Source organism: Argopecten irradians, chromosome 8 (assembly GCF_041381155.1).
Source record: "Argopecten irradians isolate NY chromosome 8, Ai_NY, whole genome shotgun sequence".
In the NCBI taxonomy this organism is placed as follows: domain Eukaryota; kingdom Metazoa; phylum Mollusca; class Bivalvia; order Pectinida; family Pectinidae; genus Argopecten; species Argopecten irradians.
The window spans coordinates 33,938,789-33,954,705 of NC_091141.1; the positions used below are offsets into that span (position 1 = coordinate 33,938,789).

At 36.9% G+C, this 15,917-nt stretch overlaps 1 protein-coding gene across 3 annotated transcripts in view; it reads left to right on the forward strand.

Moving 5' to 3' along the window:
• LOC138330179 (fatty acyl-CoA reductase 1-like) overlaps positions 1–15,917 on the forward strand; it is a 38,176-nt gene that overhangs the window by 16,423 nt on the left and 5,836 nt on the right. For 2 of the 3 annotated variants that reach the window (XM_069277611.1, XM_069277612.1), the window contains exons 5-15: positions 1,125–1,197; positions 1,833–1,939; positions 2,497–2,674; positions 3,231–3,275; positions 5,203–5,321; positions 8,350–8,417; positions 10,428–10,496; positions 10,683–10,764; positions 11,548–11,637; positions 12,159–12,288; positions 15,570–15,697. In XM_069277611.1, the coding sequence (XP_069133712.1) occupies positions 1,125–1,197; positions 1,833–1,939; positions 2,497–2,674; positions 3,231–3,275; positions 5,203–5,321; positions 8,350–8,417; positions 10,428–10,496; positions 10,683–10,764; positions 11,548–11,637; positions 12,159–12,288; positions 15,570–15,697 (1,089 nt within the window). The remainder of the gene's footprint in view (positions 1–1,124; positions 1,198–1,832; positions 1,940–2,496; positions 2,675–3,230; positions 3,276–5,202; positions 5,322–8,349; positions 8,418–10,427; positions 10,497–10,682; positions 10,765–11,547; positions 11,638–12,158; positions 12,289–15,569; positions 15,698–15,917) is intronic. The other variant, XM_069277613.1, reaches the window with a different exon arrangement.

A 15,917-nucleotide genomic window follows, 5' to 3' on the forward strand; every position in this document is an offset into this window, starting at 1 on the left:
TTTGTAAATGGGAAATGATATAATCGATATTAATCTTTGCCTGTAGTCAGCACTGACGGTTCGTCCTGTACTCAAAGAGTACGAATACCTGCTGGTTGTAATATGAAAACAAATCTGCAGTGTGTCGCGGAGTGTTCATCTATCACTCACTATGGGGAACGAGTTTTAAAGATGGGCCCCGTGTATTTTCTCTCAAATTTATTATCTATTTTTTCTATTGTTCTTCTGTGTTGAATGAGTTATGAACTTAGCTTTTATACCACAATTATAAAGTACATGTGTCTCGAGGTAAAAGCTATAATTTAAATATATATCACTACCTAAGAATTATTCCCATAACATAGAAAATAGTTAATTAACAGTTGATAACTTATTTTGAATATTACACATTTGGTAAAAGCCCTTATACTGAATTAATTTGGAAAACATATATGTCTAATCTAAATTGATAATTGCGCACCACTATACGATGCTCAACGATATGATGGAGCGGAATTTCAGGTTTGATTACATTAGATTGCAAAAATATCAAAACAAATACATGTAATAATGAAATATGTCGGCAAAGAAGGAAAATTGAGCTCACAAAATTGCGGGAACTTACCGTTAAGAAAAGATGGTCACTTGGAAATTCGCATTCTTTTTTTCCATAGTCAACTATGCATCTGCTAAAGAAAAGATGGATACGAGTATTCTTTGTATTTCGTTTTATGGCCATTATAAAATTGATAAAAATGAAACGTTGTTTCTGTTGCAATGTTGTAATTGTATCATCTAATTTATATTCATTCATAATGCACATGCCAATTGGAGTACTGCGTCCAGCAAGACGGTAAAGCGGAACTATTATATGTTAAAATTAGTATTAGTGGTATTAGTCTGAATAATTTATCTACTGGATGGTCCTGCAAAGAATTTGAGATGCCTCTTTGTGAATGGACTTCATGCACCGACGTCAAGACATGGAGCATCTAACTTCTCTCAAGTATCGATTGATGACCGTAGAACTGCTTCAGCTTGCGTATTTATCTTTAAGCTGTCCATATGCCCTGCGTATTTTCTCCTTTAGGCTGCCGTTGACCCGCTTAACCATGACTAAATATTTTATTTATTTTCCCTTTCAGACTTGCTGTAGAAATGAACGTTTTAGGAGTTTACAGGGTTATACAACTCTTGAAGAAATTTAAACATCTTCAGGTATATAACGTTTTTCATCTTCATCTTGATTGTAAATATTTTGGATTGCTATTTGAAGTAATCCCTTGTTATGAATGTTAACGATTAAAGATGTAAAACATATACCTACTAGTCATAATACGGTTATAACGAATTCTGGGGACCAACATAATCATTTCGTTATAAGCAGAGCTCGTTATACAGTTATTACAGACTTCTTTAAGGAACAGGGAATGGACATTACTCTGATATAAACGTGCTTACTATATATGCTAATTACAAGCGATATAGTCTTACACTTGCATATCAAATCGAAAGAATATAAGTTAAAGCTGGATTTCCCGTGCATCTACTTTTAATTTACGTTCTCCACAAATATTTTCAGGTTTTTTTTGTGTTTCTTTACATTTCGCAAATTTTGTTAATGAACTTTTCTTTTATGAAATTTGAAATATAACTGACAGCATACTTAAGCAACAAAAAGTAATTATTTCATATTTCATACGGATTTGAGACAATTATGATAAGAGGTATTATTAGGTATATATTTTTAAAATAACCTATACCCGATCTTTATTTTTCTGTTTACCGAAAGAATGAAAATTGAGCACAAATACTCGAAACCCCATCTTTGATTTTCTTTCTCCCTTGTTCAGGCCTTTCTGCATGTGTCTACGGCGTACGGTAACTGCCACAAGCGCACGGTGGAGGAATGCATATACGACCCTCCTATACACCCACACAAACTACTAGACGCTGTCCAGTAAGTATCAGCAATAGTTTAAACTTTCTTTAAAATATTTTAAATGCAACATTATAGCAAAACATAAAGGGTGACAAATTCTTAGACACTAATTATCAAGGCGATCACCTTACGATGAACAAATATATTCATAATAAACAACATATATAGATAGAACGTTTTGTATTCGGCTTACAATTGTAGTGACACGGGAAAGATATTTTGTAATAATTTACAGGGAACAGGGAAAAATTTAAAGTTTCACACTGCAAAAAGAAGAACTCGCGATTTTTATGATTCACACGATACGTGTATATGCAAGATATCTTACAGCTTGGTATTTACACGGGTTTTCGCGATTTCAACTGTGTATAAGAAATTGTGTTTTTAACGGATTTAAATTTTCGCGATCCGGTTTTTATGGTCTATATGACTTGATCATTTCTCAATATTTCGTGAATCATTTTTTCGCGATCATAGCAATGTCTCGCAAAATCTTGAAAAACCATCCACGAAAATAACCAGCTTATTATATAACAGCAAAATTTCAAAACAAATTGTTGTAATACGACTCCCAGGTGGATGGACAGTGACGTCTTAGAAATATTAACCCCTAAAATGATTGGTGACCGACCGAATACCTACACTTACACCAAGTCAATAGCCGAGTATCTAGTTAAAGAGGAGTGCGCCAATATCCCGACCGCCATCTTCCGTCCGTCCATCGTATGTGCTACCTGGAACGATCCCATAAAGGTAAATATTTCTGGATGAGGTACAAAGAATTATGGATACTAATATTTTTTATAGAAAGTAGCTCAATACATAATGTAAGCAATGTCACATTTTAGTTTTTGTTCTCGCGATTTAATTAAGTGTGTTGTTCATTAGGTAAATAGAATCCTTCCTTCTCAAATTATTATTTTGTACAAAGATGTCAAGCGATTCCACTTTCTGTAAAGTTCTTGATTGCTTCTTAAATGCGTTACATAAATAGAACTTCAAACAACTTCTTATATGGTCGATGAATTAACTGAACCTATTAAATTTTCTTTGTCAAGTTAATGGATTGATAGTAACTGCCGAAGGAAAGAATACATTGTGTACTGTAAAAGTGGAATTGTTTGTGACGTGGCGTGGTAATTTTCACATTTTTGGTAACCGCTTAATTGCAAAGTCTGGCTTGTAAATACAACATAGAACGAACATTATCGCATCGAGCTCAGTTTTAATGTTCATTAAGCGAAAATTTCAACATACGAAAATATCCACGTTTACATCAACATTTATAAAATGATTTACCATGTTGTAGGGCTGGATCGATAACTACAATGGTCCCACTGGCATTATGGCATCGGTATGTATAGTAAAACCTGTCTTAGCGACCACCTCTGTGTAAAGACCAGCCGCGCTAATTAATGTAACTTTCGCGGGGAGAGGGGATGTTTGTTGCAGTGTTTGAAGGCCACTTGGACATAACGATTATTTTGTGTTTTTGGTTGTCCCTGTAGACATTTATGTATCAACGTAAATTCCTCCGGCATCGGAGCACCCGCCTATATGACGATACAACAAAGTCAGATACACTCCACAAGGGATTACTGGGTTTAGTGTCTATGGCATCAAACAACAAACTCTACCAACACAAACTAACTACAATTTATATACAAACATGCACATGCAACCATACACAGAGAACAATTAATTTAACTATTACCATATACGCCCAGTCCCCCAAGAATGCACTGACACTTTGTCTGTGTATCAATTATTTAGATTATAAAGTATTTCATTCGTCCGTATGAAGGAGATTCATACCCTTCCATACAGGGATAGAGTGACAGTGGCATTCTACCCTCGCGTTCACAGAAATTGGTCATCCTTCGGGTAGAATATTTCACATCCCGCATGTTTTCAAAGTTAATGGAGTTATAGAAATGTCCGTTGTGTTAAAACGTTCTTGACGAAGTTGTTGTCGAGTCAGAAATATAAAATGACCAATGTTAATTAGTGTTATTGTTCCATTGCCTAACGATGATTACTTCAAACTACGAAAGAAATAACACACGAATATGTCATGAAGTTCACATGATATTGCACCGGTAGCCATAATACAGTTCTGGATAATCTAGGTGTTTTGCATTTGTGGTGGAAACCTATCCAAAGTATGTCATTGGTATTCTTCTTGGCAAAATCGAATGTGAGTTAAATTAGCGTCTGCAACCGTGTTAGTATAGCAAAGAAAAGCACTATATGTAAAGCTTGAATTTCACTGCCTTACTATTCCAGTATTCTGACATTTTATGCATCATATTAACAACAATTCAGAACGGAAGGATTTTGTCTACCCCGTCAACACACGACGTTACTGGGATAATGAACTAACCAATTTATCGCCCCTTCTGTTCCAACTCTATTATTAGTATTGACCATTTACCGTCTATGTTTTCGCCAACCCTGTTCCTACATCAGTCATAACTGTCCTGGAAGTAATGATTTTCCACAGAATATGTTTCACACTGTGTTTTTGGCTCTCGTACGTCAATCATGTAAGATGTCGATTTCACATTACTGTGTCTTCTGGTGCCGACTGACGATCAGGCTTCAATAGTATTGTCTGAAGTCATACAATAAGCAATATACAGTTTGTATATACAGTCAAAGCTGTCTAAAGGGACCTTTCAAAGAGAAATAAAAAGGTCGCATAAGACTGGTGGCCACTTAAGACAGGGTCCATAATGAATATAATTACATGTACGATTCATGGTTAAAAGTAAAATGCTCCTTTGGGACGCATAATTACGTCGTGATTTACAAAACTGAAAATTGAATGTTTTACTCGCCGATTTATCAAACTTATACATCAGAATATTCTATGTAAAAGTGTCGAAAAGAAACAAAATTAACTTAAGATATAAAAAAGATGAATATTATTACGTAGTTATTATGCATTTTATACCAGTAACAGATAAAACGGAGTCGTTTAATACAATATTAAGAACCATTTCTTCAGGGGGACCAATTTTGACAGGTTACCTGTAAACTGTAAGCCAGCTCATTTTTGCGGCGACTGAAATTCGCGTTTTCATACCTGTAGGACATTTTCGCGGAAATTAAATTTCGCGATCTAGACTTCTGGAGTTCCAGTTTACCTACATTTCAAACAGTTTTGCTGTGATTTAAAATCTCTATTTTAATAGCCTGGGAAATCCGCGAAGTTCAATCGCACATTAAATTATGTCTGTTTACAGTATATAAGGGTTTTTGTTTGTTTTCATGAACAGTTAGGGACGGGCGTACTCCGGGTGATGCGAGGGGACCGTCGGGCTGTATCAGACATTATACCCGTAGATATGGCTTGTAGTATGATGATAGCTGTGGCCTGGTACATAGGTACACACAGGTAAGACAAAAGGGTGTGATTACAGGTAAATCACTGGCACACAGGTACACACAGGTAAGACAATAGGGTGTGATTACAGGTAAATCACTGGCACATAGGTACACAGGGGTAAGACAATAGGGTGTGATTATAGGTAAATCACTGGTACATAGATACACACAGTTAAGACAATAGGTAGTGATTACAGGTAAATCACTGGTACATACGACTTGTAGGTACACACAGGTAAGACAATAGGGTATGATTACAGGTAAATACTGGCACATAGGAACACACAGGTAAGACAATATGGTATGATTACAGGTTAATCACTGGCACATAGGTACACACAGGTAAGACAATAGGGTGGAATTACAGGTAAATCACTGGTACATACAATTTATAGGTACAGCCTGGTAAAACAATAGGGTATGATTACAGGTAAATCATTGGCACGTAGGTACACAAAAGTAAGACAATAGGGTAGGATTACAGGTAAATCACTGACACATAGGTACATAGAGGTAAGACAATGGTGCTAGATTACAGGTAAATCGCAATAAACGTTTGGATATCATGTTTTTGATACGGGTTAATGTGTAACATTCATTGAGCTACCAGGCTACCTACATATTTAATGGTACGCACTAGCGCACCACGTTGAACTTGTAAGTAGATAGAACGAATCATCATACCCTGCCTTCACATCGACGACCATTTGTGACTTTCAGAAATCGTCCGTCGTCAGGACCTAAGTCATTGCACCTAGTAAGAAGCGCTCATTGTGTTTAAAGTAGTAGGGTCTATAACTTTCGCTCTTTTTGTCATAATGAAAACTGATTAAGTGTTATACATATTTTTCTCCGTCTGTCTGAGTTCTAAATTTTCATTATTCCACTTTTTATAAAGTTGAAGCACTGGATTTTTTTTAATTACAAAAGTAAAAAATCTTTTTAACGTGTACACGTGAAAAATAGGCTCGAAAGATGCCGAATCATTCAGAACTCTTCCAAACATCGTCGCAACAATCTCGAAGTAACACGAGAGTTGTGAAAGCAAGAGAAAATGTCAACAATTTTTCATATACAAAACATGTGGTCAAACAAAATATGTTGTCAATCTAAGCAGACTGGATCTACAAAGAGAATAATCCTCGCACATAAAAATATTTGTTACACACACTATTTTACGGCAATGTGTGAATTGGATGTTTCAAATGCTCATTCTGTGGACATATACCAGCATGATTTGCTCATATTAGCCAGAAGGAAAACGTAAACAAACTAGTTACCTGGCTCACCACGTGCAGGTCGTATCGAACGTCAGTCACGTGATACGATTAGGAATCCGACAAAACCCGAAGTCACTGAACATGGCGGTGATTGAAGGCGCTTTATTCAAAACCAGGAATATATGATCCCTAGATTTCGGCTCTCTTATAGGCCGACATATGCTTTTGGGGAGCTAAATCATCAAGATACATGTCAATGTTCAAATATCAAATGTTAAGCGCCATATCGTTACAGTGAAAATAGCATGCAATATAACTTTAATATGTAGGTTGTCCAATGTATGTTACGCACCGATGCATGTCAAAAATAAATTAAAAATAAAATAAAAAATAATTTGTATTAACATTTTAGCGAACGAAAATTGAAATTGAAAATATTAGTTTAAAATTTTAAAGTCTTTGTAATCTAGACAATTACAACCACCAGATGACAATCGAAAATTTCTATTTACAATTTTACAATTATGACTTCATTGACAATTGACGTCATAAGGACCCAATGTTGTTTTACAGAAATAACATGCATTGGGTTACAGATATTAATCTAGGTAATGTACATATTGGTATTTCACAAGGAGGATCACATCAAATAATTTATTACTGTTAACTGCCCACTTAGAACATGGGTATGGAAATAACATGACACCAGCTAACTAATTAGTAGCATATCTAAAGGCAAGGTGGTTGCAATCATATGTATAGTGTATATCTTATGGGTTTTAATTATAAGTTACGGAATGAATATTTGTTTTGATAAAGGTAAAACAATACCTTAGTTTGATTATATATCGCTAATTGTAGATAACCACACATTGATTACAGGTAACACAACACATTTTTTATTAAAGAAAGTCAAACAGAGGACAAGGCTAGAGTTGTTTATCTTACACTTGTAACGTTCTGATATTAAACAAGCCTGTATACCCCATAACTCCATATACTCTATAATTGTATTGAAACATGTAGTAAATATCATTGTCACGTTCCATTAACAAATAATTGGTTTTAAGATCATTTTTATAACATAACTCGTGATTGGCCAACAATGACGTAACATTTTATAACATCACTTGTGATTGGCCAACAATGACTAAACTTAAAACTGACAATGCAAGTTACAAGAAAGTATTCGACATATACTGTACTTAAGGATTAACTTGAATAGATTTTTTATGTTATGGAGATATAACACAAAAATCTTAGTGTACTCTAAATAAACCGCGAAGCGGTTTATGATGAGAGTACACTCAGATTTTTGTGTTATATCTCCATAACATAAAAAATCTATTCAAATTAATCCTTATAATTCAATTTACTAAAAAGATAATCTCTTCAATATTCAAAATTCATTTTGGGACTCTTTTGTCTATGAAATCATTACGCCGTCATCTTAGCCAATCAGAAGCAACGTTATAAACGGTGACGCCATTTTTTCCTTTATGGGCTGATAAAGTAAATTTTTAAGCCAATGAAAATGCTCGTAACAAGCAAAATTGAATTATTAAATAATAAAGTGTCGTATGTAAAAATAGTTTCTGATGCATTCATAGTTATGACAGAGCCGTATCCAAAAAAGGTGCTTGGATACCAATACTATGATCAATTCAATCTCAAACGCATTGTTTTAACTTGCATTGTCAGCTTTAAGAATGTTGCTGATTCATGATCTTTGCACGAGAAGTGTATATCATCAGCATATATTCAATCATCGATTGTGGCAAAAAGAATGACCAAAATAAAATATGGTGTTTTTTTCAGATCAGAAGAAATGAAAGTGTTCAATTGCACGACGGGATCCATCAACAGTTTGACCTGGGGAGATATGGGTACGACATTCTCTGATTGATAATTGATGTACCAACCAGATTACTACACCGGGAAAATAGTCACATAGTTTGTACATATTTCCTGAACAATTTAAACATCTCACCACCTTAGTATCTAAACTCAACTACGCACAACATAGTGTAGGCTAATAACGTGGGTAAACAACGATGGCATCTTCCATGATCATAATTACTGTGAAATTTTATAGGTAAACGACTATCCGCATGTTCCGTCAGAAGCTTTTGACCGGGAGTTTTGAGGGAGGTGGTTTTCCTCCAGATCCGCCGGTTTTCTTCCACCTTAAATGTTCAAAGGACACTACCCCAAATTGCATCATTTTTGTGTGTAAGATACTGTGGTGTCTGGATGGGTTTATTAGATTTAACGTCATAATATAGGTAGGGTCATTGATGTCTGTATGTTTAGAAACGCTGTGGTATATTCGTGCTGTGTCTTCTTCTGATAGCGTAAAAGAATGTCGCCAAAGACACCGAACTGCACGCGTCACCCGTTCACATTATTCCAACCATGAGTAAATCAGTAGTATCTTTGACACGCATACATTTGTATATATAGCCCCTTCAAATGAAATACATTGTAAAAGCATCAAGTGATAGTTTAGGTCACCACGTAAGTAATTAGGTTTGATTTCAGCATAAACTATACTAAGCAAGAGCCTGTTTCCGGTAGCGGTTTTATCGCGTGTCCACAGTACCACAAGGGAAAAAGATAAAACAGGCTCTTGAAATAGCAATAAGGTTTTTAATAGGTGTTTCCATATCTAAAGCAATGCCCCAAGCTATATAATTGTAGTCCGCTAAACTTGCCTGTATTATTGGGCTTTTTATTTATTTATTTATTTATTTTTGCTTAATATATATATTATTGTTAAAATACATAAAACCATTTTTCCATAACAAAGAAAATTACAAATATGTAATGTATTTTCGTGTGATATAAGTTTGCGTTATGATGCATTACGACTCTTTCGCGACAAATTATCTTCGCTATTCCGAATGTAGTTAAAACGTTTCCGCGACGATTTCTTTTCTTTGATTTCTATTCCCCAGCGAAATATACGAAATTTAAGCGCACATGAAAATGAGTTGCTGAATTATTTTGTTTCTTTGTTTGCAACAAAATTTTGGGCCTTCGGCGCTCGCACGCCAATTTGGCCAATTTGCTTATTCATAAATTTCCTATTAGCGATGCCACTGTTTATAGATGTGTACAAGGATTATATTTAATGATATATAATGATATATGAAAATGTATATAAAGCATATATGGTTGTGTGTTGAATTAATCTCCTCATGTAGGTGCGGAGTGCAGGGGAGTTTACAAAATATTTAGGACCTTTGCCCCCCATTAGGTTTCATCTTCCTACGCCACTGGTTTGATTATTTAAGGTCCTATTAACAGCCATGGTCATGTAAGGACGGTCTCTCATGTATGCGGTGTGTAGCTTGTATGAGTGCGTTGTGCGTGTTTTGGGAGACTGCGATTTATTTTTTTGTGTCTTGTATTGTGGAACTATTCCCCTTTTTAAATGTATAGTGCTCTATCACTGAGGCATGCCGCCGAAGACACCAAGCAACACTTCCCACCCGGTCACATTATACTGACAACGGGCGAACCATTCATTCCATAGCTTTAATGCTGATCGCTAAGTAGGAGCAGAAACTACCATTTTTATAGACTTTGGTGTGTCTCGGCCAGGGGACAGAACCAACTGAATTAGGTCAACCCCTGAAAAGCATATCACATCCATAATCAACATGAATGGTTATAATATATGAAGTAAATTGCAGGTGATGTATTTTCAGAACGTTCTCAATATTATTAATGTGTTGTATTTCAGAAAAATGAATGTGAAATTATGAAAGATGCTATCATTGAAGAATATGTTACTAAACTGGAACCTCGATATTCCAAACACTTGCGTCCCAACACAAACTGTTTGCATTACTAATAATCCTAACTGTCAGATTCCGTTTTCTTACGTCCAGATCGGTTCCTGGTATTTTCGTCCGGATGGTGCGTTTTCCGGACTATCGGCTTCGAGTCCACTGTACTAGGTATGGAGAAGCATAGCGCACGAATCATTCTAATTGGAACACATTCGATTATTGATTAGCTAATCTGAATCCGGCACTCGTGACAATTTTTAATCCGGACAATTTTGGTTGGGTACGCAAAGTGTTCGGATTCTCGAGTTTCCATTGTATATATTTTTACAAAGCACTGTCCTATTTCCCCTTCAGAGGACTACACCAAGCGTTACTCTATAAAAAATCCCTTCAATACGGTCACCCGAGTACCAAGTCTGATGTTCACCAAATGTGTGTGAGTACGTCTGATTGATACCACTGTATTGTCACCGAAAACGTAATTTTTGTATGCTCAAATTTTACCACATTCTCTCATTGATTTATTTAATATGCTGTAATGTAAAATTATGTCCATCATGAAAAAAACTTCGACATTTCACAAAAGCTGGTCCTTCTTGACAAACTTTAATTAACTGTATTAATGTAGATATAAACCAATATAATGTACATTACATAATGATAGAAACAATTGAATTCTATTGAAAAATGAAGAATGAAATATTAGGTTAAAGAAAGTTCGTTGCACGTAGGGACGAGCCCGTGCGTATTTGCGCACTTTTGCTTTCTCCGCGAACATGTTTCTTTAATTTTCCTTTTAAATTTTTGAGCTTTGCGATAATACCATAATTAACAAATAAGTCGAAGTATAAGTTATTCAAGATTATAAAAAAATAAGAACCTCTTTCTCCGAACTATTTCAAATAATCCACAATTTATACAAATTATTTTATTAATAGCTTCAATTACACTGAAAAATGAATTAACATGGTGTTGACGCAACTAATACAATCAGGGTAAGGGGAGGGATGATTTTAAAAGGTGTTTGCGGAGAACAAAAGTGAGCGCAAAAACGCGTGAATCTGTCTAACTGATAACGGAATTAGGTGAGTGAGAAAACCTACTACATTTTAAGTAATATGTTATATACAGTTTGTATTCATAACATGATTGTATTGATTAGTATTCATTCTTGTACAAAATGAAAATGTCATCTTTTTGGAACTGGTTTTATTTACAGTCTATGGCACGATATTAACGTCCTGTTTAACCAGGTGTTGCCCTCCTACCTCCTGGATATTTACATGTGGAGTACAGGGAAGAAACCTATGTAAGTCTGCATCAATGTTACTGGTTAACTCTTATTATTCGAGGTGTGGAAATTTTAGCCTACTGAACACACACTTATTTTCGCGTGCGATTAGATTTAGCATATTTCGCGAGTGATAAGAAATAACGAAAATCTATTGCCATACAAATATCCAGAGTATATAATAAGTGGAACCATATTACTCTAAAAATGTTTCATTTTTAAAAAAGAAAATAATAAGAAAAGTTAGGAAAAAGTCCTTAATTTCCTGTATGTATTCCAGTGGAGGACTTAATTAATAAGGAATCTTGATAGAAGTATAATTCAATTAATTCTTCTTTTCCAAGATATTCTATTGAAGACAACATATTGTTTTGTGTTAGGTGTAGCGTTGATGATTTTCCGTACATGCCTGTCTAATTTTGATGCATCTTTAAAGACTGCATCTAAATTGTGCGACTGTTTACTTATTTAACGACGTAACAGATTCCATTAACTGTTTTGAAAGTCTACTATTCTAGCTTTTGTTTGGTATTTGTCAGATTCCGCAAAATTGAAGACCGCCTAAGAAAGGCTACAGCTACTTTAGCCTACTTCACAAACAACGATTGGGAGTTCCGATCTGATAATCTCCACATGCTGTTAGCCTCCATGTCTCCGGAGGATAAACAGGTAATCGTTGCTCACTCTTTTGAGGGTTGAAGTTTTGAAGTAGTAGGCTTGCCGTAGTGTTTGACATATTAAGGGGTGAAATCCACTCTGTTTCACTTCAAAAGGAATAAGTGATTATTTTCTGTTGTCCAATGCATTTTGTGAAGTATTTACTGTTGACATTACATAAATACATGAAAATGTTGATGCGATGCATTAAAATAGTTTTGGCCTAATGTCAACACACTATCTTTTTGACGTCATGGTATTGTTGTCGTGATATCATATAATGGGACAAATTAACATATCACCTGTAGCCCGATAACATTTGTGTGGGAATAGTATCTCCAGTGGTGATAGAACGTAACTCTTTGTAATCTTCTTAATCTTCTTGCTGAAATAACGTTAGCGTGTGATATCATTTTTTTACGTCATTCCGTCACCAATAGAAACAATAGTCCCGCACAAACGTTATCAGATATCACGTGGTACGTGAATTAGTCCCATTGTTCTTGGCGTGCATGCTGTCTTGTTCCGGTAAGATGGAAATGTGTTAGATATATCCACACAGATATCTCGATGAGATTCTATTACTAAATCTTACACACACCGGATATGTAATGACTAGTGTGAATATTTCTCAAAATATGTGACGTACGTGTAAATATTGATATCATTTCCTTAACCTATAAACAAAACTGTAAGATTAAAATTCCATTTCACTCTACAATTGACCTAACTTACCGACATACTTAGTATTTCTAATCATATATACAGTACTTTTAATTGTGATTTCACGTATGGTTGTTTTTAGCTCACCTGGCCCGAAGGGCCGGTGAGCTTATGTCATGGCGCGGCGTCCGTCCGTCCGTCCGTCCGTCAACATTTCCTTTAAATCGCTACTAGTCATAGAGTTCTGCATGGATTGTAACCAAATTTGGCCACAAACATCCTTGGGGGAGGGGGAACAGAACTTGTATAAATTTTGGCTCTGTCCCCCCCCCCCCCCCCCCCCCCCCCCCCCGGGGCAGGAGGGGCGGGGCCCAATAGGGGAAATAGAGGTAAATCCTATAAATCGCTACTTGTCCTAGAGTTCTGCATGGATTGTAACCAAATTTGACCACAAACATCCTTGGGGGAGGGGAAACAGAACTTGTATAAATTTTGGCTCTGGTCCCCCAGGGGCAGGAGGGGCGGGGCCCAATAGGGGTAATAGAGGTAAATCCTTTAAATCGCTACTTGTCCTAGAGTTCTGCATGGATTGTAACCAAAATTAGCCACAAACATCCTTGGGGGAAGGGGAACAGAACTTGTATAAATTTTGACTCTGATCCCCTGGGGGCAGGAGGGGCGGGGCCCAATAGGGGAAATAGAGGTAAATCCTTTAAATCGCTACTTGTCATAGAGCTCTGAATGGAATGTAACCAAATTTGGCCACAAACATTCTTTGGGGAAGGGGAACAGAACTTGTATAAATTTTGGCGTTGGTCCCCCGGGGGCAGGAGGGGCGGGGCCCAATAGGGGAAATAGAGGTAAATCCTTTAAATCGCTACTAGTCATAGAGTTCTACATGAATTGTAACCAAATTTGGCCACAAACATCCTTGGGGGAAGGGGAACAGAACTTGTATAAATTTTGACTCTGGTCCCCCGGGGGCAGGAGGGGCGGGGCCCAATAGGGGAAATAGAGGTAAATCATTTAAATCGCTACTAGTCATAGAGTTCTGAATGGAATGTAACTAAATTTGGCCACAAACATCCTTGGGGGAAGGGGAACAGAACTTGTATAAATTTTGACTCTGGTCCCCTGAGGGCAGGAGGGGCGGGGCCCAATAGGGGAAATAGAGGTAAATCCTTTAAATCGCTACTAGTCATAGAGTTCTGAATGGAATGTAACTAAATTTGGCCACAAACATCCTTGGGGGAAGGGGAACAGAACTTGTATAAATTTTGACTCTGATCCCCCGGGTCAGGAGGGGCGGGGCCCAATAGGGGAAATAGAGGTAAATCCTTTAAATTGCTTCTTGTCGTAGAGTTCTGAATGGAATGTAACTAAATTTGGCCACAAACATCCTTTGGGGAAGGGGAACAGAACTTGTATAAATTTTGGCTTTGGTCCCCCGGGGGCAGGAGGGGCGGGGCCCAATAGGGGTAATAAAGGTAAATCCTTTAAATCGCTTCTCGTCATAGAGCTCTGAATGGAATGTAACCAAATTTGGCCACAAACATCCTTTGGGGAAGGGGAACAGAACTTGTTTAAATTTTGGCTCTGGTCCCCCGGGGGCAGGAGGGGCGGGGCCCAATAGGGGAAATAGAGGTTAATCCTTTATATCGCTACTTGTAATAGAGTTCTACATGAATTGTAACCAAATTTGGCCACAAACATCCTTGGGGGAAGGGGAACAGAACTTGTATAAATTTTGGCTCTGATCCCCCAGGGGCAGGAGGGGCGGGGCCCAATAGGGGAAATAGAGGTAAATCCTTTAAATCGCTACTAGTCATAGAGTTCTGAATGGAATGTAACCAAATTTGGCCACAAACATCCTTTGGGGAAGGGGAACAGAACTTGTATAAATTTTGGCTCTGGTCCCCCGGGGGCAGGAGGGGCGGGGCCCAATAGGGGTAATAGAGGTAAATCCTTTAAATCGCTACTAGTTATAGAGTTCTGAATGGAATGTAACCAAATTTGGCCACAAGCATCCTTTGGGGAAGAGGAACAGAACTTGTATAAATTTTGGCTCTGACCCCCCGGGGGGCAGGAGGGGCGGGGCCCAATAGGGGAAATAGAGGTAAATCCTTTAAATCGCTACTAGTCATAGAGTTCTGCATGGATTGTAACCAAATTTGGCCACAAACATCCTTGGGGGAAGGGGAACAGAACTTGTATAAATTTTGACTCTGGCCCCCTGAGGGCAGGACGGGTGGGGACCAATAGGGGAAATAGAGGTAAATCCTTTAAATCTCTACTTGTCCTAGAGCTCTTAATGAATTGTAACCAAATTTGGCCACAAACATCCTTGGGGGAAGGGGAACAGAACTTGTATAAATTTTGGCTCTGACCCCCTGGGGGCGGGAGGGGTGGGGCCCAATAGGGGATTTAGAGGTTAATATTAAAATTCCTTCAGAAAAGAAACAATGAACCTGTATTCAGAACATTACTTGGCATTACAAACCAGGTGAGCGATACAGGCCCTCTGGGCCTCTTGTTTGATATCAGAAAACTTTCAAGTGATACTTGGTGATTACTTTTTAAGTATATATTTCAAATGGTCTTTAATAATGATGTATTTTATATATTTTCAGACGTTTGATTTTGACCCCCGGAATATATCCTGGCCGAGCTACATAGAGTCCTATTGTCTTGGTATTAAATGCTATGTTATGAAAGAGGAATTAGCAGAGTTACCTAGAGCTCGTACAACACTGAAACGGTGAATATCAGTTATCTCGTTGATTATAGGATTTTACTGATCAAAAATAAAAGATATAACATGAAATACAATGCATCTATTTTGACTCTGACAGTTTTGTTTTTATTTGTCGAATTTTCGAGGTTTTGAAATGGAGAAAATCACAACCAAAATATCATAAAATGATGTATTATTAGAGTTGCAAAAAATAACTCATTACACTTTTTTAATTTTTTGCCTT